Source organism: Theobroma cacao, chromosome 10 (genome assembly GCF_000208745.1).
Source record: "Theobroma cacao cultivar B97-61/B2 chromosome 10, Criollo_cocoa_genome_V2, whole genome shotgun sequence".
In the NCBI taxonomy this organism is placed as follows: domain Eukaryota; kingdom Viridiplantae; phylum Streptophyta; class Magnoliopsida; order Malvales; family Malvaceae; genus Theobroma; species Theobroma cacao.
Genome location: NC_030859.1, coordinates 2,639,758 through 2,666,151, shown reverse-complemented (window position 1 = coordinate 2,666,151; position 26,394 = coordinate 2,639,758). Strand labels below are relative to the sequence as shown.

The window sequence follows — 26,394 nt, the reverse complement described above, 5'->3', positions numbered from 1 at the left end:
ATTGCACGAGAAGCTCTATTTATGGGAATTGGTCGGTCCAATATGATAAAGAGTCTGCTCGTATTTTGCCATCCATTGCTGTCGGCAAGACAGTTCATGGAGTGTACGTAAACAATAATATCATTACTTAACTGATGGAAACCATTGTGATAAATTTGTATAAAATTATATAAATGAGCAAGAATTATAATCACGATAAAATAAAGTTGGGTATGCAAGATATAACTATTTATATGTCGAATATATAAAGTAAAAATGTATTTTGAGATTAAATCGAACTTACATATGATGAAAATTTAAAAAAATCTAATGATTATTATATGTAATACTAAGAGAAGGTTGTGGTTGAAACTTAGACCTTGGGTTGTCACGTTTGGTTTCTTTATTATGATTAATGGCACATCTAATTTTTCCACCTCATACTCAACCTAATGCTTAAGGATATTGTTGTTTTTAGGCTTCACCTAATTTGTTTTCTTATCAAGTTTGTGCATTAAAAAATTGGATTAAAATAATAATTAGAAGCCTCACTAACATAGGCATTTAATCACATGGTGCAGTCAACCTAGGTAGCCAATAATTTTGCTTTTCATCAAGAAAGGACGGCTCGAAAGATCTTATACAGTTTGACAGGAACACAAGGAAAAACAAGTGGTTGGTGTGTTTTATTGCAGTCTTTATACCAATAATCATTCATCATCTTACCTTTTCCTCACATCACGGATTGGATTATTAGCAAAGTTCTAAGGCAAACTAAAATTTAAAACAGTCATCATGTGATGGTCAATGTCTGATAATTCATTGTTAGATAGAAGAAGATTTTTATTGATATGGGATTTGTGATATGCCATTTTACTTAATTATTTAATATTCTTATTGCATTCACTAACGAGGAACTAAGGTGGTGACAGGAGTTGATGACATATATAAAATAATTATCTTTATTATTACCTTTTAGTCACACTTCATCTAAAATCTAAATCTATCACTAGTTGCATTAGTCTTTTCATTTATAGAATAGAGTTACTCACTTGAATATGGAGTTATCTTGTATTTTTTATATGAGATTCCATATTAGTAAAGAGTTGAATAAATTTTAATATCATTTATCGCAAGTTTACATTTTTAATTCAAAAAATATATAAATTAATTAAAAAAACTTTTAATTATAAAATTAAAATTAATTTCATCTCTTTTTTATATAAGATGGGTGATTATCACGGATTATGTTTCAAAGAAAATAAAATACAACTTGTTGCCAAATTAAAAGTAAGTAAATAGTAGTATTATTGACAGTAAAGTGGTTGGATCTTAATGGGCCCATTTACAACCACACCAAAAGCGCAGCAAAGCCTATTTCCATGGGCCCCACAAAAAGGACATCAAGAATCCCACGTTTAATTTTAAATATTCAAATGGTCGGTTTCCAGCCGCCCATCTCGCTCGCCTCTACGGGCCTGCCAATGGACCACAAACCACACAATCATCATCCTGGTCCCACCGCATCGTTTGGTCGGCGATCCAGATCTCTTCCTGGCCGAATTGTCCGTAGCTACAATTAATCACAGCCACACACGTGGTAACCTATGGTACAATTTATTAGCTGTAAAGCCACCGACATGTGGCTTAAAAATATGGCCCCTACCCCTTCCAATGTGGTTTTTTACCGGGTACCTTCATTACCGGTTCCTTAGCCGTTATTTTAGGTACATATAAAAGGAAGCGCTTACTAAACACTTCAAGCCAACACAAAATTGAGAGCTACACCTAAAGAAAGCAAAGGAGCAAGAAATAACTCTTGATACTTACATTGGAAGAAAGAATTTAGGGTTGAGGAAAAATTTTTCCAGAAAATGCCAATCAATAGAATTGCGATCGGAACACCGGGAGAGGCGAGCCAGCCAGATGCACTAAAGGCGGCTTTTGCGGAGTTCTTTTCTATGCTTATTTTCGTATTCGCCGGGGAAGGGTCTGGCATGGCTTTTAGTAAGATCTCGAATTTGAACATTTTCTACGTCTTAATAAAACTAAATAGTCTATTTCATGTAATTATGTGTTTAGAAATTTTTCATGAAAAGTGTTGTGTTATTTTTTGAATAATTCATTTCATAACGTGAGTCACAACATGTTTAATTTTTTTTTTCTTTTTCAAAGACTTTTTGATCATAGACTAACCTTTATATTATATAGAAAATTTTCAAAATGAAAATTCTACGTGCGTCACAAGGTGCATAATTTTTTTGCTTTCTCAAAGACTCTTTGATCATAGACTAATCTTTTTATTATATAAAAAATTTTCAAAATGATAATTTAGTGTCTTAGAATATTGTGACCGAAGTTTGAAACAATGGTTATTAACGGGCTGATGTTTCCACTGGGCAGACAAGCTGACCAATAATGGGTCAAGCACACCAGCCGGACTTGTGGCTGCATCATTGGCTCATGCATTTGCCCTGTTTGTGGCGGTGTCGGTTGGTGCAAACATTTCAGGGGGTCATGTCAACCCTGCTGTGACCTTTGGTGCGTTCATTGGAGGCAACATTACTTTGTTGAGAGGCATTTTGTACTGGATTGCACAGTTGCTAGGCTCAGTCGTCGCTTGCTTGCTCCTTAAATTCGCCACCGGTGGTTTGGTAAGCGCAGCCTGTGAAAAATTTTAATCATCTTGCCGCTTTATGAGACTTGAAAGAACATGGAAAAGTTCAACAATTTAATGCAAGACGAGCCTCAAACTTGGACCTGACTCAACACAAATTAAGAACATGAGGGTCCGGAAAAACTTCTCCGTCTTTAACTTTTTTTAAAAAAAAGTTGATAGTTTATTCAACAAAAGAAACGTAATTACAAACCATCAAGGAGGAAACCCAACCTCCAATCCAACAAGATAAGCTACAGAAACAAAAAGTTAATCTGTAGCATCGACACCACCCCTGCCATCCTCACAAGGGCAGCATAAACATGCCCATCAAATAACTTTTTAGTCTTAACTAACACGCTTGAATTTGAACATTCATGTAAGAAAATCTATAAGATTTAATTATAAGGGTGACTAATCAGTCATAATCCTTTTGTTGGAGCTTTCAAGTCAATTTAGTTCTAATTTCTATCAGCCTGAAAATGTCCAATATCGGTAACCAAAAATTGGTTCAATGTTTCATTTTATTTTTGATTTGATCAACTGCAGGAAACGTCGGCTTTCTCCCTGTCCTCTGATGTATCCGCCTGGAACGCACTGGTCTTCGAGATAGTGATGACTTTCGGCCTAGTCTACACAGTATATGCCACAGCAGTGGATCCAAAGAAAGGAAATTTGGGGATTATTGCCCCTATTGCTATTGGTTTCATAGTGGGTGCCAACATCTTGGCTGGTGGTGCTTTTGATGGGGCCTCCATGAACCCAGCAGTGTCATTCGGTCCTGCTGTTGTTAGCTGGACCTGGACTAACCACTGGGTCTACTGGCTTGGTCCATTGATTGGGGCTGCCATTGCAGCCGTTGTCTATGACAACATTTTCATTGGTGATGCCACCCATGAGCCTCTTTCTACCAGTGATTTCTAAGAATTTCCTTTTTGTCAAGGGTGAAGTTTCTCTCTGACATTTTTAGGTCATGGAGGGAATAAAAGTTGGGAAGGAAAGTGATTGTTTCTCAGGTTGAAAATTAGGGTTGAATTTGGGTTTCTTGTACTTTTGTTGTTGTTGTAGTTTTGTTTGAAATTTGTTATATGAGTGCATAAGAGCTTCTTTTCTCTCTTTACTTCCTTATCTTTTTTGAAAGGTGATTCTATAAGTACTCTTTTCTTCCTTATCTCAGTTTATTTATCTGGTTTATCTGGAAATCTCAGTTAAGAAATTCTAGTCCATGATCAATCCTTTTCACTAGAATTCTGATACAAGTTACGCTGATGTACCAGCTATCTACTGAAAACTACCATCTAAATTGACAAGGAAGTATCATGAAGGGATTAAAAGGTAGATCACGAGCACCAATTTCCCACAATGTGGAGGACTTTAAGCTATGTAGACAATTCAAAAATCGCAATATTCCCACACCGGATTGTTGATGAACTCAAATTAGGCAACTTTTTATTGATCCAATTGAAACGACTGCACAAGACCAGCAAGCAACCAGAAACAGAACAACACTGATTGAGCATGATTAGGAATGCTGAAAGTCATACTCCATTGGCTACAAAGAAATCTGTGGAACTAAATTATGTAATTCTGATGATTGGCATTTGCAGTAGAAACAGATGAAGCATACTGTTCACTCTTCTGCTTCCACATGTATGGTACTTCAAATTTTCTCTAGGCTTTTCAAAGTGAACATGTTAGAGTAATCCTTTGAGAGTATAGCCAATTTCAAGCTTTTTATTGGTAAGAAAGGAAGAGATTAATAATCCTATTTCTAAACATTTAAACATGAAACCATTCAATCTATTAATAGCATTATTAAATTATTTTAAGTAGAAACTTTTACAATGATGAAAAGAAATGAATGAATTAGTTTAATTATTGGCTGAATGTTTTTGTTGTCAAACAAGCTGAACGGTCATGGGTCAAGTACACCAGCCGGCCTTGTAGCTGCATCCCTGGTTCATGCATTTGCCCTGTTTGTTGGCAAACATTTAAGGCTTGCTGAAATTGCATCAGATACTCTGAAAACTACCAGCTAGGAATACTCAAATTAATATTATTGTTTCCGACACCAGGTTGTTCATAAACTTTAAACAAAACAGCTTTTATTGATGCAAAAGACACGGTTGCTCAAAATCAGCAGGAAGTCAGGAACAGGGAACAGATTGAGCATTACTAGGAATACTCAAAGTTATACGTAATTGAATCAGAGGAAGATGATACCAGGATGAGGCTGCTATATATCTTCCTTTATATTTTATAATTCCTTTCAAACACATTCATCATTATATAAGTTATATTTATTGACCTACTTGTGAATATTGAATATCTTACATGTGAAAGCTGATTGTAGACTTACAGGATATAAATTGATGCACGATGTATTCAAACATTACACTTATGACGTTATCATAGTTTTAAAAGTAGTAGTATGAAACTTCAAAGTTGAACTTTTGGATAAAGTCAATCCCAGATTTTGGGCAAGGTCAACAGCTACAAACTTTTCTTTTGGGGTGCAGAAGTTTCAAATTTAGAGATTCAACCTGCTTGATTTATTTTTATCAGCCTTAGATACAAAGAAATGTTAATTGACTTAATTGATGAAATTAAAATCTAAATATCAGTTTAAATATGAACAATTTAAAAACCCAAAAGATTATGGTGTGCCTTAATTGAATCAACCAAATAAAAAAACCCAGAAAACAACAAAAGATTATGGTGACTGCGAAGAGCTTCACGTTATTGATTTGTATTCATGAGCTTAGAGAGCAAGAAATGACTCATTGACTTGGATTATGGCAAAACGTTTTAGTGAGTATTGTACCAATTTTTTGGAGAAACTATAAGCAATTGTTTATACGCTTTCTTTTTGACTTGATTCTCTATCTGTCCTATAAGATACCACTTCATCTCCTTTTTTATCGCCGGATATATAGAACATGATCATTACATTAAAAAAATTTTGGATATCTGCTGGTTTTATGATGCATTCTGACAAATATGGAAATAGCTTGATAAAATGTTTATTGACAAAAGAATCTTGAAGGGAACCAATGAATCTTCTCAACTTGTAGCACACCCTTCCACATTACAGGGAAGGCTCATACTCTTTTTATTTGTTTCCTGTTGAAGCAGGGTCTTAACTATACAAAATTTCAACAAATCAAGGATAAAGGGTGCTTATTGCACATAATCTTTACTGAACTATGTATATTTCTGTTAAGTGTATGGAGAATTTATGCAACAAAAAGTGCATCACGTATAGTGCTATAGCCTTATGAAGGAGACTGTATGTGGCCAGAGAAACTTGCTATTCTGGGGCCTACAAGCTCATGTGAGCATGAGTGGGACATAACTCATTGATGTTTTTCACTGGAACAAACTTGTAAAGGTACTTTTCTTGTGAAAGTAGTGAAGTCTCTTCTGGCTGCTGAGGTTCATGTGAAGGTACCTTAGTCAAATTCCAGAAACATATCCCATCTAGTGTTGTTAGGATTACTGGTTTCGCCGCAACAACATCTTGCAAACGCTCAGTGAACAAAATCTCATCCTCGTGATTGGCAAATCCCTCCAATTTAACCACTTTGAGATGCTGCAATTTTGTGTATTTACCTACTTGCTTGGAACATGTGGCAGTACTTGGCATGACATAGCTCTCATGATCAATCTGCACATTCAATAATCACTATGTTTCAATTCCTCTGTCAAGAAGGATCAAAATTTTGCCTTACCTTATTGCATTTTTAGAGTTTCGTTTTAAGAGTTCTTTCAAATACTAGCAATGTCATCAATATCACAAGAAATGTAGGAAAATTAAAAATCACTGTCAGGAGGAGAGAAATCAAGAAAATTAAAAATCACTGTCAGGAGGAGAGAAATCAAGAAAATTCAAGTTCTGTCTCTTAAAGTCAAGGGAAAAATAAACTTACAGTCACGAAGAGTCGCTCTAAGGAAGGACAGAGTTCCAAGAAGGTGATTAGAGCATCACTATTGTACAAGCCCTTGGAATAATTATCAATCCACCACAGCTCCTTTAGTCTATAAAACTGGAAAGCAGCTCGAAAAGATGACAGCGATGGACAGACTAATGCCTGCATGGGTAAAGGATTTTTGATTAACTAGAATTTATTTATATTTAATATGTAAGCAACATAAAGTAATTCATTGTCTTAATTAATAAGGACTTTGTCAGAAAGCAGCATAGTTTGAAACTGATATTAGAAAAATGCAGCAATATACCTCAAAAGTCCATTTGCACAACGTGAAAATTTCAGAATTCTTTATTGTCAGCAAGACTCGATCAAAATCAATAGTCCTGAAGGTACTGTAGCCAGGCCCTTGCCTAGAATCAAGCATGGCGTTTGCCAGGTTGAAATGAAACTCAGGCCAAAACCAAGGGAATTGCCCTCTATACCAAAAGTTTCTAAGTTTATAGGATCTAATATGGAGAGATTTCAACTGTGGACAATCAAAGATGGTTAGGTTTAAAAGCTTTGTATCAGAATCGATGCTTAAGGATTCCAATCCACTGCATCCAATGATTTTCAGGTTTTCAAGAAGCTGAAACCTTGAGACCATAGAAGAAACAGCTTCACTGCTAAGGTGGTTTACTGATACCAGGCAAAGGGTCTTAACGAAGAAGGTGGAGGGAGTTGGCTGGAGACTAAGATTTTGGGGGTTCAACTCTATCTGCCAACCAAACTGCCTTGGATGTTCCTGGTTATCTGCAGAGAAATCCAGGTGAAGTTTATGGTTGGGTGCAATAATTGCTGAGAGGACACCATCTTCGCCAAAATGGAACCGAAGCCTTCTAGTATTCCTTGTTGGATTGTGCTCATCAAAATTTGTAAGGAAACCAGAAACTGCAGTGGGAACATCTTCTTTGCTTCCATGTTGCACCAGAGCCAAGTTCCACAACAACCTCCATCGGGTAGACAGGAAAATGGTTTGGATAGCAGATTCAAAGGGAAGTAAAGAAATTATATGGAAAAGAATCTCATCAGGTAAACTGCTGATGAAATCTCCCGCATTTAATTCCATGGCAAGCCTCCCGTTCCAAAGCTAAATTAGTCTCAGCAGCTCAAATTGACCGAAAATGAATGAAAAGAAGAAGAAGAAAGCTCACCCTGGCACTTTTGCAGTGTTCAAATTATTGGAGCAGTTGCTTACAAAGATTAACCTCGCATATCTTGTTGTGCTTTTATACACAAATTGATCAATTGGATTGGCATAGTTGTAATTATAGTCAAACTCAAAAATCACAAGGAACTTTGAATTTGAGTTAATTTTATAAAGTGGTTGTAGGACTTTGTTAAATCATCGTAATAACGTTATGTACGGAAGCAAATGGTGTTTGAAATTGTCAATAGCAACCAAGCACTTATCGTCTTTTCTGCGAAGTTGCAAGGAAAAATGGTTCCCAGTTGGCCAAAACAGGAAAAATGGTTTCCAATGAAATGGAATTGGGTGATCGAGTCGCTTTAAGTTAAAACCAATGACGTTCCCTTTTGCAGCTTGTTCCTATTTGTAGCAATTCTCCTTTCTTGTTTTGGAGGATATAAATTGAAAAGAAACCAACACCAAACCCAAGTGAGATAATTTAATATTGAGGGACTTAATTAAACCAGATTCTTTAAAAAAATTATATAAAAATTTTATTTTGTGTGCTAAATTAACTTAAAAACGTTATACTTGTTCAAATTCTGAGATGAAATAGATTAAATTTACGTGTTAGGAAAAAACTATTTTTTTGTGATAAAATCCAAGATCATGATTAATTATTGGAATTGCAAAGTTCAATTTTCAATTAAATCTTTTGTTTCTATCCATTTTTTTTTTGTCCCTATTAGACTATATATGTTAATTTTGATTCTACCTTATACTACGTGATCTTGTTCATTCTGTAGAATGGGACACACATCCAAGTCTAAGCAACATAATGTTGTTATTTGTGAAGAAAGAATTTGTCATTCTAACTGCTTTGAAAGCTTCAAAAGTGTTTGGATTCAGATGTGAACAGAAAAATTATAAATACTTGGCCTGCTGCTTTAGATATATAACAAATTCATAAACTATATCCAATCCCTTTTGAAATTATATATATTCTAGTAAAAAGCAGCATAAGAAATTAAAAATTGGAGCTTGGATTTGCATGGACTGTCATTAGATGTCAGACTAGTTCTCTTCTCATCAGCAGCCATTATCTAATTAATTAACTAATTTGATCGCTCTGCCTCTCAACTTGAAAGGATGCTCTGCTCATGAACCAAAATATTAATGTTTAATTATGATACAATATTAGCTTGACATTGACAGCCTTTTTATTTTGATAGAGTTTATTGATGTGCTGCTCAAGAACTTTCATTAATGATATTATTCACAAAAAACACTAGTATATATTATATTAATATTTGGTCAAGCTTTTCAAACTTCTTACTCAATCTGTTCTCTGTTCGAAGTAATTAATGCAATTTCAGTGTATTTGGGAGTCACTAATTTATAACACAAGGCTATAAAAATATATTGGCATCTAAGAAAAAATCAAATAAGATGTTCTACAAGGACAAATCAAACAAGACTTTTATCTTTTACTCTAATTATTTTCATTTAATTAAACAGGGTATTGTTGAGAGATCTGATTCTCATGGGCTTTTTCGCTGTATTCCCTTGAAGGATCCTTTGTTGGGACCTGCAAAGGACCTTTTGCTGAATTTTCTTGCTGACTTTGTTTGGCGTGCGGTGTAACTTTTGAGAATGTACAGACAAATACCCACGTGCACTATGTCATAAAAATCTTTTGTAAGACTTGTCGTGGTATCACCGGTGCCGAAAAATGAAACTCACTTTTTTTTTACAAAAGAATTAATTAATAAAAGAAAATTAAACGATAATGCCTTAAATCCATTTCCCTCTGACGGCAAGAAGAATTGAGAGATTAAATAGTTTTGGGCCAAATTTTGGATACATTATCTGTAAGATTCACTTTGGTATTGAGGGCTCAGTTTATTGAGCTTCAATTTCCTGGACCCATGAATTTGGTTTATCATGGAGACTCCATAGGTCATTGCCCAATTCATAGCATAATTGATTAATTTCATTTTTAAATTAAAAAAAATATATATTTAATCTCAACTCTTCAAGTGAAAAATATATGTACTTATCATTAAACTAAATATTCATGTACTAATCAAGAGGTAATCAAATCAAGAATCATAAAAATAATAGCAACGACAAAAACCAAGCCATACTTGGCCTGTCTGTGAATCTTGAAAAGCATGGGATTCAAGGTAGCTCTGGTTCTCTTATCTCTTGCTTAAGGAGTGTTGGTTTGTGCCATGGGGGGGAGTTTTGTTTTTTGATCTTCTTTTCATCTTTGTTTCTCTTCTGACTTGCTTGGGGAGTTGCGGTGTTCGTCTCCTTTAGTGGTTTTACTTTTGCCTTATGACATTTTGTTTCTTGCGGGCTGTCTTGGAAGGGATTGCCTTGGTTCTTTGAAGGGTTTGGATTTTGAGTTTCTGCTTGTTGCTAGGATGTGATCCTGCTCTTTAGTCTGTGTGCTCTTGTTTCAGGGGGGAGGGGAGTGAGGGGAGGGGGGGAAATTTTCTACTCTTTAGGCTTCAGTCGTCTCCTCTTATCCGGTTCTGTTTTGATATGAAGTCTTTATGGACTTTGTTCTTGAGTCATGTCTCTTTCATGGCGGTTTGTTTGTTTTTTCTGAGGCAGGTAGTTGGTTCCTTTCAGGTGTTCTTCTTGCAAAAGCCTTTGGACCACTTGAATTGGCTTTGAAATCTAAGTCAATGAAAAAAAAAAGAAACAAGAAAAATTAAAGAGGAAAAAAGGAAAGAGAAAAGTAAAAAAGAAAAAAGAAAGAAAAAGATAAAAGAAGAAAAATCACGGCTGGGCCTAGGGAGCTTGCTCTCACGGGGGGCAAATTTGCTTGCTTTCCTTGTTGTATACAGATTTTCTCCTTGTTATTTGGGAATCAACCATGTTTGCTTTTTATTGTGGCTTGATCCTTCATGCTTTTGGGTTAGGTTCTTTTCATTAGGGGGAAGGGGAGGCGGATGCATGCATGGGGCATGGTTGGATGTGATTGCTGTTATCTTCTTTTGCTTCTTGAGGTTGGTTGAAGTCGGGGAGTGAAGGGTTGTGGGACGGGTGGTTTTTGTTGTCTTGGTGGGGGGTCTTCACGAGGAAGTGTCTCTGCCGTCTCTGATCCTCTGCTTGTTGATCTTGGAGGGTGTGGTTAAGGAATAGTTATCATAGGTTTGGGACGGGGTTTGGTTGACAAGGCTGCGGTTGCGTTTTGGAGTTTTGATGGATGATTCTTAAGAACAGCAGTCAAGATGAGCTGATGGAGGACTTCCTTTTTCTCCTTTCCGTTTCTCTGCCAAGGTCAAGGGGGTTTCCGTCCTGCTGTTTGCTTTGTGTTTTGCGGTTGAGGTTTGGCTTTGTGGGGTGCCGGGCTGTTGGAGTGCAGGACGTTCTTTCTTTGCTCTGCGGATATTCTGAAGGCTAGGGAGCGGTTGCAACTCTGTCTACCGCTCCTTACTGTTATTGACATCTTGTGTGGATTGGCTCATATTTTGATATGGTGCTGATTTTCTCTTTGATTACTTAAGAGTTCTAGTTGTCAAAATTTCAGGATGTTTTGTTACTAGTTAGGATCCTTAGCTGGCCCTTTTGTCTTTATGTGGACAGGGGCCATTTTGTTTGTTTTTGCTGCAAAAAGTTTTTCTTGAGCAGCTTCTTTTGTAAATTTTACAGGGGTTAGCTCATCTTAAAGCAAGCTTCTTATGCCAAGAGGAGTCTTCCATCAGTCTAGGTGCTATACTTGCTATGGCATCTAGCTTCGATCAATAAAATTTACTTTTTTTGTAAAAAAAAAGAAATAATAAAATCTTGATTTGAATACTTTCCTTTGTACTTGATATTGACAACGGAGAGTAATGTTATTGAACCTTAAAATAGTAATTACAGCATCTTCTATTGAGTCACAAAGCAAACTGGTTTAGACAACAATTCTAAAGGAAGTCATGAGACAAAAGGGTATCATTAGATAAACGCCTAGTGGGATCTTCTATGGTTTCTTCAACTACTTCCCAATTCCTGTTTGAAAGTTGGATTAATCCGACAGGACTTGAAGTGGATCAGATAAAGAAAAGAGAAAGAGATCAATTGATACCATTTCCAGAAATAAAAGGAGCAAGAAAGGTATAAAGAAGTTTAAACAGGGAAAACAAAAGAAAAAGAATAAGCGAAATCTCATAGGTAATTAGTTAAAGTTAAGTGAAAAATCAATAACAACTGCGTTTGAAATAATAATCTTTATTTGTATATTTAACATTGGATAATTTATTATATGTACACCAAAAGAAATGCCATAACTTGGAGGGGAGAAAGTTTGAGTATTTTAACTTTATCTTGAAAAATAAAAGAAAAAAAAACTCTCATACTTTACTTTTAGTGAAAAAAGTTTCTCATATTTCATACTTTCTCTTTATTGATGACAAGATAGGTACAAAGAAAGAGTCATATTTTTTGACACATTTAGTAAAAGGATGATTTTTATGGAAAGAATATAAAACACGTTATTGATTGTTCATTTGAAGAAAAGAGAAAGAGAATTGATGCTATTTCAAAAGATCAAAGATCAAGATAGGAATAAAGAAGGACCAAATAAGAAGATCAAAAGAAAAAGACAAAGCAATATTTAGTATACAATTTAGTTTTTTTTTTTAAAGGCAGTATACAATTTAGTTAAACTCAAATGAAAGATCAAATGTATTGTATTTAGCATAATAATCTTTATTGTTACATTTAAAAATTTAATTTAATTTAATTAACAAGTCACATGCCATGGAGGATTAAAGGATGACATGGCATGCCAAAAGTCATTACGTAGTCTCTAATGACCATAAATACACAACTAAATCAATAATTTTCAATATTAAATATAATATTTATTTTAATGGAGGAAGCAAGAGAAATAGGAAAATGACGAGATGAGTTGGAATATAAACTTTGACTGGGGTTGAAAATCAATAAAGATTCAAAGATTAAATCTATTAAGAGGGTAAAATCTTCCACAGAGCGAAAATGGTCCTATAAACAATTTATCATTTTGATTCAACGGAGCAGTAAAGTTTTTACGTGTATATATATATATGTGCCTGCGATTGCACAAAAACATTTATACCCTCAAACTCACATAGAAACAAAGGAGAGATGGAAATTCAACATCCTAGCCATAATCATCCTCTTGTTTTCAAGGAAGAGCGGAGCCATGAAAGTGATGAGATGCTTTATTGCCGTGGGTGTGGGGAGGTGGTGTCGGGTCCAACGTACAGCTGCGTGGCATGCGGGTTTCACCTTGACAAGAACTGCGCTGAGGCACCTTTTTGGCTGAATCACCCCTTGCACCGCAGCCACAGCCTTGATCTTGTATCGCCACCTGGTAAATTTTGGTTTAATTGCGATTTCTGCAACAAACGGTGTGACAACTTTATTTATGGGTGTGGTCCTTGTAAATTAAAGCTTCACGTCAAATGTGCTCTGTTTTCATGTATCATTGCTGAAAAACATATTGGAGGGCTTCAACATATTGCCCATAAAGACCCTTTGATCTCTACTGAAAACCATTCTGTAAAACTCAAATACGCCCATTGCTTTGTATGTTGGACACCATTATTAGATTCTCCATGCTTTTCTCTTGATTGTGGATTTTGCCTACATAAGAAATGTGTTGAGCTACCCTTTGAAATCAATCACCTTTGCCACCGTCAACATTCCCTTTTTTTACAATTTAATACCGATCGTCTCCCTTGCAAGATATGCCAAGGAACCCAAGTCAAGGGATTTGTTTACTGTTGTTCAATGTGCAAGGTTGCCCTTCACATTGAATGTGTGTCACCATCACCTTTTATTGAAGATAGTAGTCATGAACACTCATTCACTAGGTGTTTAAGACGATTTTCATTCATTTGTGGTGCATGTGGCACGTCTGGAAATTATGCTTCTTATATTTGCTCAACATGCAGCGTCACAGTCCACAAGGATTGCATTTCATTATCTCGCATCATCAAAAGCATCTGGCATCACCATCCTATTTTCCACAACTATTTTGCAGTAGAAAATGAGTGTGGAATATTGGAATGTGGAATTTGTCATGAGGAGGTGAACAAAGAGTATGGGAATTACTGTTGTTCTGCGTGTAAGTTTATTGTCCATGTGAATTGTGCTCTAGAGAATACTACTTTTTATTATGAAATTGAGTCAAAAGATGATTATGAGAAGCTTAATGAAAATTCAACGCTGGTGGATCCATCATTTCTTGTCATTAAAGAGATCAAACTTGGAGAAAATGTGATAACTACAGAGATACAACATTTTAGCCATGAACACAATTTAGTGTTATATGATGAAGTAAAGGATGAGAAATGTTGTTACTGTTGCAGTCTACTCATTGAGACATCTTTTTATAGTTGTTCAGAATGTGATTTCTCTCTCCACAAATCATGTGCTGTGTTACCCAAGAAGATGGAATTTTGGGCTTTTCCTTTGACCCTTAACCTTATTCCAAATCACTTTTTCAAATGTCACTTTTGTCATTCCCTGCATACTGGTTTTGCCTACAACTTGAAGGAACTTTGCTTGTGCGTTCAGTGTACAGAACGTTCTTTGAGCTACACAAGTCAAGCGCACAAGGAGCACCCCCTTCTTTTTTACAACAAGTATAATGGGCAGTGCAATGCTTGTGGTAACAGTATTACTGATGATTTCGCAACATACAGATGCAAGGGTTGCAATTTTAATTTGCATGTTCTATGTACTCTGCTACCACGAACAGCTTGGCACAAATGTGATGAACATTGTCTCACACTCACATACCATGAAGTTCATGATTATTCAGAATATCATTTTTGTGACATTTGTGAAGAAAGAAGAAACCCCAACATTTGGTTTTATCATTGTGCACTTTGTGACAAGTCAGCTCATCCCAAATGTGTTCTTGGAGATTACCCGTTTATCAAGCTCGGGAGGAGGATCTCTGCAAAGACTGATCATCCACACTTACTCATTCTCGGGCAAAAGGTTTATCTTTACCCTGAATGTTCTAAATGTGGTCAGCTCTGCTTCGATCTGGCTCTTGAGTGTGCAGACACAAGATGCAGCTTTGTTATCCATTGGAGATGTAGCCGCCTCAAAGACTTCATTGAAGATGATAATATCGTTGAGCTGATAGCCATCAAAGGTTACTGATGATTTCTTTAGTGGGTTGTTTTAAACTATTCATCCTTCTTTATGATTTGATAATTTCCAAAATGTTTGAATAAATTACTCGGTAACCTAATCATGTGATCTTTTAAGATTTTTTTTTCTTTGAAACTGAAAATAATTTGTGATCATATTTGTATAAAGTGAACATTTTCTTGTATCTTTTATGATTCTCCGTTGTTTGGCTAAAGGAATTGATCTGTTTGCTATGATAACTTGAAATTTGAATAGATATCTTGTTGTTTTATGGTGACTCTAACACATACTTTACAAGATGTTAGGAGCTGCTACAATTTACCTGCTTCAAAACTATTGCAGACATTTTCTTTTCTTTTTCCTAATTTTCCTGAACAGACTACCTAGCTAGACTATAATTATATTCCCTGTAGCATTTTGCACATAAATTTGAAAGTAAAATCTTTGGAAAAATAATTAGTTCCATTTGGTAGTGGAGATGGCTCTAAGAAATCAATAGTAAAATTCCTTCAAGTTTAAAAATGGTTGGATTCATCAATAGTAAAATTCAAAAGGGTTCTAACTTATAAGCATCTGCAAGTAATTTGTTCCTTGTACATGTTATCGAAAGAATGTTGGAGAAGAGAAGACGGAAGCTGGACTCCAGGGAGCAGCATTGCCCAAAAATACCCAGAAAATGAAGAACATTAAACAACAGCCTGTTTGATCTTTATATCCATTTACTCGGGCAGTCAAGAAAGCGTATAACAGGACACGTGACTTATTGATTTAGCAACCACAACTACTGTATAGATTTAGTTTATCATTTTACCCTTATTAGTTAGGGGGACATTAACTTGTAAACATTGCAAGGAATTCCTAAATCTCATTACAAGCTACGACCTTATAATCTTATTAAACAAGAATCTTAGGATTTTTTAGCGGACGGGGTTGGCTAAGCCAAGAATATTCTGCAAGTTAAGAACTTACATGCTTTTCTGTAATGTCTTTTTTACGATGTGCTTGTTTTTATTCTGTTGTTGAATCTTATTAATATGTGATTTATTTACTTTAGTTAGAAATTAAATAGCTCTAATTGTATTGAAAAGACATTTTTCAATTTAATTGAAGATCTTTAATTATTGCTTATTTCGGATAAATTTTTAAAAATTAATTTTGAGCAAAAAAATCTGAAAATCAAGGGTTTTCCAGTAGATAATTAATTAATTAATTAATCCAAGATTTTGAAAAAAAATCTTAGTTAAGGCAATTGTTGTGAAATTTTATATATCTTTATCCAAAAGCAATTAATATGGCTACTTATTCTTCCTTATTTCAAAAGTTTATGAATACCAAAAGAATTGGATAACTTGGGAGGGAAGAGAGTTGGAGCATCTTAACTTAATGTTACTTTTGGAAAGTAAAATAAAAAAATATGCTCTCACCTTTTATTTTTAGTGAAAATTTCTCCTTTATATATAAAGGATTAATAAATATAAAATTTCATGCGCATAAATCACGAATTTAATCATTTTTATTAATATAAAAAATATATCCGTATTATGTACTTCGAATTTTAATTCAAGATAGAGATCGATGAATCCAGCTACGATAAAGCTTGGGTACTTAACATGTTAATTCGTTTATGTTGTTGTTGATAATTAATTGACATTATATACTCCATAGTCAATAGAGGATGAATAGTTGTGAATCAATCCTGGTTTTGCTTTTTGAAAATCCTTAAATTGGAGAAATTAACATTAATGCAGCTTTACATTCAAACTCAACTTAATATTACTATGTTGATTCCTATATTCACATTCTTTCACTTAGCTTTTAAGTTATCTTTGAGCTTTAATTTTTTCATACTTTCACTCATATCATTTGTGCACATCTTTGTGTTATTCAAGCACTTACAACCTTGCACTCATTTAGCAAAATTCACCTTTTAGAAATAACCCTTCTTCAAGCCTTGTAAAAGAAGAGAGATTGTGCTTAACCCTTGAAAGGTATAGAGGTTTCGAAAGATTATGTTTAACCTTCAAAAGGTAGTGTTTAGAGGTTGTACTTGAACTTTGAAAATGTAATGGCTATGCTTAACATTTAAAAGGCATTGTATTGATATTTTCAATAATGGATTTAACTTCTTAACTTGTTAAGAGAGATGAACCTCTAAAGCAATTTTCTTTTTACTGTTCATTGTTTATAGTTGCGCATTTTATTTTGAAGAGTTTGGAAATTTTGTTTTCAACATTGTTTGTTCGTTAAGTTGTTTATTAAATTACTTTTGACATGTTTTAAAGTGAAAATAAATTTGAAAATTTTGTTTTCATGCTTGTCTTCATTGAAAGTTGAATTTGTTAAAAAGAATTTTTTTTAAATCCTATTCACCCATTTCGTGGATATTTCTGTATTATTATTGAATTAAAATTTCTAACACTCTCCTTTGGACTTTGATATTAACAATGAAAAGTAATGCTATGGAACCTCAAAATAGTAATTACAACCTCTTGTATTGAGTCACAAAGCAAACTGCCCTTGGCAGTAATTCTAATGGGAAACAAGGATATTATGAGACAAAAGTGTCATTAGGTAAACGACTAATGGAATCTTCTTTGATTTCTTCAACTACTTCCCAATTCTTGTTAGAAAGTTGGATTAATTCCACAAGACTTGAATTGATTAGATAAAAGAAAAGAGAAAGAGATCAATTGATACCATTTCTAGAGAAATAAAGGAAGAAAGGAATATCGAACAAAAGAAAAAGCAGAATTTAGTATGTAATTTGGTTAAATTCAAGTGGAAGATCAGAGGATTGTGTTTAGAATAATAATCTTAATTTTTATATTTGAAATAGAGTGATTTATTATAGGCATAATATTTTAAAAAAGTACTTAAATTATTCAAAAAAATTCAAATAAGTTCATATACTTTTGTTATGTTTAATCAAGCCCTTATATTTTTATTTTAAGTCAAATAAGTTTTTATACATTTTATTTTAAATCACAGAAGTCATTATGATTAATGATTGACTTAGTCAAAATATCATTTATCATTCTATGCCATGTAACACTGACGTGACATGCTAACATATTATAGTTGATGATGATGTGATATGTAGACATATTATAATTGATGATGACATTGTATGCTTATGTGACATGATAATATGATCATGTGACATTTTTCGCTCGCCATATCAGTGGTATGTGGATATTAAATGATAAGTAACATTTTTGCTAATGACAATTAGTCAACCATTAATCATAAAAGCTTATTTGGCCTAAAATAAAAGTTTATTTAATTATATGCAATAAAAGAATAAAAATTTATTTGAATTTTCTTAAATAGTTTAGAGGTTTTTTAAGCATTATAGCTTTATTATATGTATACCAATAAGGGTGGCATAACTTCGAAGGGAAAAAGTTTGAGCATTTTAACTTTATTCTTGAAAAATAAAAGGAAAAAATGTTCTAATACTTTATTTTTAGTGAAAAAATTTTCTCTTGTTCCTTACTTTCTCTTTATCGATGACAAAATAGGTGTAGAGAAAGAGTCATATTCTTTGACATGTAGTGAAAGGATGATTCTTACAACATATATAACACATTATTGATTATCCATCTAAATGGTTTAACCCAAGATAAATTCAAAGAGAATGAAAAAATTAAAATTCTTTTCTTCTGCTTCTTCTTCCTCCTTTTATTTCTTTAAAAAAATTTTCTTTTTGATTAAGCTGTTTTCAACTTCAAGGTGATCTATCAACAATTTCTTTATGTAATAGTTCCGTAATTATATTAATTTACACAATTGACATGTTTTATTAGTAATTAGATTAATTTATAAATTTATTTAATTATAACTCTCTGGGCATGTTATAATCCTTTAAATCTACTTATGATATTTAAAAAATTTTAACTTTTGTGTATCGTAGTAATATACAATATTACTATAATGTTTATTTTAATTGAGGCACCAAGGAAATTAGGGGTAACTTCAAGGGTTGAAGGTGAATAAAGATTAAAAATTAAAGCAATCAACAGAGTAAAATCTCCCATTTAAAATCAGACAGTCGAAAAAGAGAGAGAAAAAACAGTTTTATCATTTTGATTCAATGGGCAGTAAATTTTTGAAGTATATAAATGGGCTTGCGCTTGCACAAAAACATTTATAGCAATCTCACCTTCAAACTTACATAGAAAGAAAGGAGAGATGGAATTTCAACATCCTAGCCATATTCATCCTCTGGTTTTCACTGAAGAGCCAAGCCATGAAAGTAATGAGAAGGCTTTACAATGCAATGGTTGTGGGGAGGCGGTGTTGGGTCCAGCGTATAGCTGCGTGGCATGCAGGTTTCTCCTTGACAAGATCTGTGCTTGGGCACCTTTGGAGATGAATCACCCCTTTCATTGCAACCAGTCTTAAACTTGTAGCAAGCCCACCATATATTGGATATTGGTGTAATCGCTATTTCTGCGAAAAAAGGTGTGAGAAATTTATTTATCATTGTCCTTATCGTTTAGACCTTCACGTCAAGTGTGCTCTGTTTTCATATAACATTGGAGAGCTTCAACATATTGCCCATAAATACCCATTGATCTCTACTGAAAATCATTACTCAAATACGCCCATTGCTTTGTATGTTGGACACCATTATCAGATTCTGCATACTTTTCTCTTGATTGTGGATTTTGCTTGCATAAGAAATGCGTTGAGCTATCCCTTGAAATCAATCACCTTCGCCACCGCCAACATTCTCTTTTGTTACAGTTTAATAGTGATCGTCTCTCTTGCAAGATATGCCATGAAACCTAAGTCAAGGGATTTATTTACTGTTGTTCAATGTGCAAGGTTGCCTTTCACATTGAATGTGTGTCACCATCACCTTTTGTTGAAGATAGTAGTCATGACCACTCATTCACTAAGGTTGCCTTTCACATTGAATGTGTGTCACCATCACCTTTTGTTGAAGATAGTAGTCATGACCACTCATTCACTAAGTGTTTAAGACAATAGTCATTCATTTGTGATGCATGTGGCACGTCAGGAAATTATGCTCCTTATATTTGCTGGACATGTAGCCTTATAATCCACAAGTATTGTGTTTCATTACCACGCATCATCAAATACATATAGCATCACCATCCTATTTTCCACAACAATTTTGAAGGAGAAAATGAGTATGGGATATTGGAATGTGGAATTTGTCATGAGGACGTGAACAAAGAGTTTGGGAGTTACTATTGTTTTGAGTGTGAGTTTATTGTCCATGTGAAATGTGTTCTAGATCCTGGTTTGTATTACAGAATTGAGTCCAAAGATGATCCTGAGAAGCTTAATGGAAATCCAGCGTTAGTGGATTCATCCTTTCTTGTCATTAAAAGGATCAAACTTGGAGAATATGTGATAAGTTCAGAGATAAAACATTTCACCCATGAACACATTTTAGTGTTATATGATGAAGTGAAGGATGACAAATGTTGTGACTTTTGCAATATATCGTAACGTGCAGGTCCGATAACTCGACCGCTAAACACAGGAAAAAATTAAGAGTCGTCACCAATCTTTTTTTTAGGTGTGATTGATCACCTGTTGACTCGATTCTAATCGACGAAATGTTAAATTAATTTTAAATTCGTAAAGAGAATTTTAAACTGATCTACGATATTTAGGACTGAGTTCAGGAGTACGATTACACCCGGGGAAGGATTAGCACCCTCACGATATCCGTTCTACAAATGGTACCATTTGATTATAGATTATCCTATTGGAGCCTTGATCCTTAAATTTATTATGTTTCCTTAGTTATTATTCATTTATTTTATCTTCTATTTTATTAAAATGTTTTATTTGACTTTACGGGTATGACGTGTACATGATGCATTTGTGAAACACATGGTATAAAATTCAAATAATGTCGAACGAAAAACCTTTTATTGAGGATATTTCTCGGATTCACCCATCATACTAATGAGATCTATAGATATTCTCTCACCTAGGTAATTATCTGGGAACTTGCCTTCACAAATTTGATGAATAAATTTCATCCTCGGGGTTATCATACGCGTTTTATCAAAAACAGTATTTTTGTGAATGTAGACCTAATACGAGCGAAAAGCTTTTTTATTAAAAATATTCCTCGAGCCCTCCTATCGTATTAGTGGGACCCGAAGATATCCTTTCACTTAGGAAATTTTTTGAAGAAACTTGCCATCGCAAAATCTTTTGGAAAATTTCATTATCGGGATTTATACTCGTATCCATATGTATCTATATACCATGACATTTACGTCGCAATAATGATAGCATACATCGATGTATGTTATGCTTATGAAATTCATTATTTTATATCCAAATCTTCCTATATTTTCTTTGTTATTTCTTTAAGGTTTTCCTCTTTATTGTTCTCTTTATAAATATGTATATTATGAATTATATATATTTCTATGTTACGTAGGTGTATACCTATTTTACTATATAAAATTTTTTATTCAAACTCTATGGTCCTTTAAACAAGATATTTCATTTCATAATTATATATGTTTTGATTCGATGCTTCCTCTTTTTATTATCTTTCCTATTCCCTTTTTATAACACCTATAAATTTATTGTATATATTTTATATAACCTAGTATATTCATTATTATGAATTTCCCATCATTGAATATTTTACTTATTTATTTATTGTTATGAGTATTTTTTTTACGATTTTATATTTATCTTTTGACAACTTAAATGAGTATATGTGATCTATTCTTTTATATTTATTATATTTGTATTTATATTTTGACTAATTTATTATATAATAATTTTTGTTTATTTAAAATTAGAAATATCCAAATCTTAAAATTGAGACCCTCCCATCATACTGATGGAGTCTTAATTTAGATCTGAGCCTAAGAAAAATTCATCCAAAATTGCGACTCCTCGCGTTTCGGATGAACATCTCATCATCGATACAATTTATACATTATTTGTATAATTAATTTTATGGTGTCTTTGGATTCAATTTTCTAACGTTATTCTGATACATATGTTATTATAATTATTTGACTAACTTTACTCTCTTTTAATATTAAATATTAAGTATTTCTTTCTTTTTCTTCTTTTATGCTTATTCACTAAACATATTTTTTTAATCCAATGTATATACATATTCTACATATTCCTTTATATATTTTCACCCAAATATACCCCACCAACGGCTCAATAATTTCCAATTTTTTACTTAATTTAATCTATATGTATTTTTTAACCACTCACCTATTTGCTTCATTCATTTACATTTTTATGTATTTTTTACTTATCTCTCTAAATCTATCATTATAAACATATTTCATTAAGCAATTTATTTTCTGTTTTGCATATATGCTACATTTCTCTAAGTTTAAATACCCTTAAGTAAATATTCTCCTACATTTAAATTCTTTTCATACCTAAACATTTTATGACTATTTTTATGAATATATACATTTTATACTTTTCTATTGGTATTATTTTCCTAAACCTAAAAATAATATCTAAGAATTTTTAAAACATTATGCAAAAATAATCTAACCCTAATCCTACATAATTAAACAATAATTCTAAAGACCAACAAAACAAACCAACCCCAAATCACAACAGATATGAGAAATATGGTAAAGGGTTTACCTTTATGGGCCAAATTGACCCAAACAGGCAGCCCGCTTCAATCAACCAGCTTCTCTACGGCCCGCGGATCTTGCTCCCAAAGCGCACCGTTTTGATGCACAGACCACTGCCCTTCCAACATTAAAAGCTACGTCGTTTGGAACAAACCTATCTCCTCAAAACATTGCCGCTTAATCCTTCCCTACCCCTAGTATATAAACTTCTTTTCTTTCTTCTCTTCCCAATTTCTCCACTCACTTTTTCTCTCTAAACGCCGTTCCTCCAACTTCTCTCTAAGCCTTCAAAGACTGCAACCTTTCTTCTCTCTTTCTCCACTGATGACTGGAAAACCGAAACCCAAGCCTTTCAACCCTCTCCATATTTACTGCTCCGCCAAAGATTGGACCCAAAAACTGCAATTTTTCCTCTTCTTCTCACCGGCGATCTGCGAATCCCTCTTCTCCCTCACCGGCGATCAGTTGATCGCACCCCAAAAACCTCTGAATCTCTCAAAATCTGCGACCTTTCCTTTTTTCTTTAAAATTTTTGGCTTTATTGTGGTTTCTGGCTACTAGATTTTTTTTGAAGGTATTTTTCTTTTTGGTTTGCTCTCTTTGCTGCTAGGGTTTTTTTAGGGATTTTTCTAGGGATCCTTCGCTTTAATTGGAGCGTCATATATCTGGCGTGGATACTGGGGATGCAGCCACATAGGTGCCCCTAGCATCGGAGGACTACTGCTAGATGAGAAAATTTCGCATCTGGCGAGGCAACTGCCTTGTTCGCACCCTGCTGAGCTGTTGCCTCTCTCCCTTTTTCTCTTTTTATTTTTTTAATTTTTTATTTGTTGTTCTTCTGGTTTCCAGAATATGCTGGAGCTAAGATAGTTTTAGTCCCTTATAATTGATCTGTTTCAGATTACTTTGGTTGCTTTGGGCCTGTTTGCCAATCCACATTTCCCTGGGCCATGCCACTTTATGACATGAGGACTGAATTTGAAACTTTAAAGCTCACTGGATCTTTTAACTAATTCTGACCATAATAAGTGACGAATAAATAAAAATGAAGGACAAAGTAACAAAATGATATATCTGCGTTCAGTGCGCTGAACTTTCTTTGGCCTGCCCATGTCAAGGACACGAGGAGCACCTCCCTTTTTTATGCCACAAGGATAATGGGTAGTGCAATGCTTGTGGTGACAGTATGTGCGACAAATCAGCGTACAGATGCAAGGATTGCAATTTTAATGTGCTAAATGTACTTTGCTACCACAAGCAGTTCGGCACAAATGTGATGAACATCGTTTCACACTCATATACCATAATGATTATTTATAAATATCATTATTGCAACATTTGTGAAAAAATAAGAAATTTTAATATTTGATTTTACCATTGTACAATTCGTGATAATTCATTTTATCTCAAATATGTTTTTGAAGAATTTTCATTTATAAAGCTCGGGAGTAAAATCTCTACAGAAATCAATCATTCACTCTCTTGTTCTCGTGCAAAAGGTTTCTCACAATTTAGTCGGGGAAAGCTGGCAATACTCGATTTCGTGTATCCTTTGAAACATTAATAAAATGGTTTGGATTAGCCCAAAGAAAAAGGAAGTTCTTATTGCTCATTGTTCCTTGTATGTCAAGAAAAAACAAAAGCGAAAATCAGATACATAAAAAAAAGAGAAGGAGAGTTTTTATAAAATTAAAGGAAAAGGAAGGGATACAGTTAACGCGACATTAACTTGTAAACATTATAAGGAGTTCGTAAATCTCATTACAAGCTATAACCTTATAACCTTATTAAACAAGAATCTATTTTTTAAAAAAAAGTTTTGTTTTTATTGGCCAACATTATCATTATGCCATCATCAAATTTCTCACATGATCTGCGGGAGACTTTCCATGACACAAAATTATTATAAGGGCTTTAAAAATCTATACAAGCACAAAAGATTGATGCAAAAATTAATAATAATAATAAGAGCAGCCCAAGACGACAATCACCTAAATTCAGCAATACAACGCCCTTTAAACAAGCAGGGCTTAACAGTGAAACAGCTACCTAAAACAAAAACAGAAGCTCAAAGAAACGACCCCTATTCACAATGATCATTCTAGGACAACAAGCAAACCCAAAAATCCCCATCCTAGATGATGCAGATGGGTTGGTTAAGCCGAGATTCCATGAGTTGAGAACTTATATATATGTTATTATGTAACGTCTTCTTTATGGTGCTTGCTTTTGTTTTGTTATTGAATCTTACTAATATGCGGTTTATTTACTTTAGCTGAAAATTAAATAGCTCTAACTGTATTGAAAAGCATTTCTCAATTCAATTGAAGATTTTTAATTTTTGCTTATTTCAGAAAATTTTCTACAAATTAATGTTGAGCAAAAAAAATGTTCTAAAAATTAAGGGTTTCTTGTAGATAACTAATTAATTAATTTATGATTTTGAAAGTAAATCTTTGTCAAATTTTACCCTTGTTAGTTAAAAGGACATTAACTTGTAAACATTTCAAGAAATTCGTAAATCTCATTACAAGCTAAAACCTTATAACTGTTGGTCTTTAAATTTTTATTTTATTTTTGGTTATTTAAAATTTAATGTGTCCATTGGAAAGGTAATGACTTTTTGATTGTAGAAAGGCATGAACCTTTAGAAAGATACATTTGTTTACTTTTGAATAGGTGTGTCTGAATGGAGAGGCACGTTAGTGACGGTTCGCTGTCTATAAATACCCAGCCCCTTTTTCTGAAATATTCATTCTGAACATTCCATATTTCTAAAAACTCTATTCTTCTTCATTATAAAATTCTTTCAAGAGCAATCTAGAGATTTATAAGTTTGCTGGATTTTTATATCAGTGCACATTAGACTATCCTTGAGTGGTTCATTGTATCTTGAAAGTAGGACATCATTGATTGGTATTTGCATTGGGTAGCAACAGAAATCTACTTTGAAGTCAATGCCTTCCATAATGTGCCTCGAACCGATTTTCACATTTAAAACTCTTTCTTATTTCTTTTGTTGTTAACTGTTAAGTATATGTTATTTTTTGTGTGGTCTTTTTTATCTTTTTGAGTATAAATTCCAACAATTTCAGAGTAATATTGGTTTTGCATTTTTTTTTAAAAAAATGGTTTCTATTAAAGAATAATTTTCTGCAAAGCTAGAGAAATTCTCTGGGCAAAACTTTCATAGATGGCAGAATCAAATGAGTTATTGGGTAGGGACCTTCGGACTTTTTTCTGTCATCTCCAATCTTATTGATTCTTCAAATGAAAATCCTAATCTTGGTAAACCTTCAAATCAAAACTTTGATTCTAACTTATGACCACAAGCACATAAACACAATTAGATAAAGATTATCTTTGTTATGGTTGTATTTTGTTTGCTTTGTCTAGTAATCTTTACGATATCTTTTGCACTACAAAAATTGCACATGAATTGTGGGAAACACTAGAAAAGATATAAGATAAAGAGGATGAAGGTCTTGACAACTATATTATAGGAAAATATATGGACTTCAAAATGACTCATAATAAACTATTATGGAACAAGCACACCTTTTTCAAGTTCTTATTCATGAATCGAACCAAAGGAAAATTGAAATGTGTGAAAAATTTCATGTGGGTGCTTTGCTTGAAAAACTTCCTCCAAATGGAAATCTTTGGCTTTGTCCTTAAAACACAAATGTGAGACTTTAACTATGGACAATTTAAATGTCTCCTTTCGAATTGAAGAAAAACAGAGAGATAAGGATAAACTATCCAATGAGTTTGAAGACAAAGTAAACATTGTGGAAGGGAAAAATTCAAACTTGAAAAAATAAAGTTTTCAAAAGATAATTTTTGTAAAAAACCATCTAGTGTTAACAAGAAAAAGAAGAG

At 33.6% G+C, this 26,394-nt stretch overlaps 3 protein-coding genes and 2 long non-coding RNA genes across 5 annotated transcripts; 3 read left to right on the top strand and 2 right to left on the bottom strand.

Moving 5' to 3' along the window:
* On the top strand, window positions 1,723-3,806 carry LOC18586189 (aquaporin TIP1-3). The gene is made up of 3 exons (XM_007009420.2): window positions 1,723-1,986; window positions 2,383-2,633; window positions 3,185-3,806. Exons 1-3 carry the CDS (start codon window positions 1,854-1,856, stop codon window positions 3,557-3,559), a joined length of 759 nt encoding a protein of 252 aa, XP_007009482.1. The 5' UTR covers window positions 1,723-1,853; the 3' UTR covers window positions 3,560-3,806.
* On the bottom strand, window positions 5,651-7,887 carry LOC18586188 (F-box protein At2g39490). The gene is made up of 3 exons (XM_018128719.1): window positions 6,875-7,887; window positions 6,565-6,726; window positions 5,651-6,302 (listed from the first exon to the last, which is right to left on the bottom strand). The coding sequence occupies exons 1-3, from the start codon at window positions 7,673-7,675 to the stop codon at window positions 5,958-5,960; spliced, it is 1,308 nt and encodes a 435-aa protein (XP_017984208.1). The 5' UTR covers window positions 7,676-7,887; the 3' UTR covers window positions 5,651-5,957.
* LOC108663700 lies at window positions 10,389-11,479 on the bottom strand. Its single transcript, XR_001929711.1, has 2 exons — window positions 10,530-11,479; window positions 10,389-10,423 (listed from the first exon to the last, which is right to left on the bottom strand). It is a non-coding gene; the product is annotated as an uncharacterized LOC108663700 (long non-coding RNA).
* On the top strand, window positions 12,863-14,972 carry LOC108660470. The gene is made up of 2 exons (XM_018128772.1): window positions 12,863-13,128; window positions 13,675-14,972. Exons 1-2 carry the CDS (start codon window positions 12,863-12,865, stop codon window positions 14,894-14,896), a joined length of 1,488 nt encoding a protein of 495 aa, XP_017984261.1. The 3' UTR covers window positions 14,897-14,972.
* On the top strand, window positions 22,658-24,001 carry LOC18586183. Its single transcript, XR_001929708.1, has 2 exons — window positions 22,658-23,294; window positions 23,413-24,001. It is a non-coding gene; the product is annotated as an uncharacterized LOC18586183 (long non-coding RNA).

Coding starts and splice junctions, on each gene's coding strand:
- LOC18586189 (XM_007009420.2), top strand. CDS start 1,854: ATGCCAATCAATAGAATTGCGATCGGAACACCGGGAGAGGCGAGCCAG. Junction 1,987..2,382: donor AGGGTCTGGCATGGCTTTTA/GTAAGATCTCGA, acceptor TCCACTGGGCAG/ACAAGCTGACCAATAATGGG. Junction 2,634..3,184: donor AATTCGCCACCGGTGGTTTG/GTAAGCGCAGCC, acceptor GATCAACTGCAG/GAAACGTCGGCTTTCTCCCT.
- LOC18586188 (XM_018128719.1), bottom strand. CDS start 7,675: ATGGAATTAAATGCGGGAGATTTCATCAGCAGTTTACCTGATGAGATT. Junction 6,727..6,874: donor TGTGCAAATGGACTTTTGAG/GTATATTGCTGC, acceptor TTACCCATGCAG/GCATTAGTCTGTCCATCGCT. Junction 6,303..6,564: donor TAGAGCGACTCTTCGTGACT/GTAAGTTTATTT, acceptor TTGAATGTGCAG/ATTGATCATGAGAGCTATGT.
- LOC108660470 (XM_018128772.1), top strand. CDS start 12,863: ATGGAAATTCAACATCCTAGCCATAATCATCCTCTTGTTTTCAAGGAA. Junction 13,129..13,674: donor TGCGATTTCTGCAACAAACG/GTGTGACAACTT, acceptor CTCAACATGCAG/CGTCACAGTCCACAAGGATT.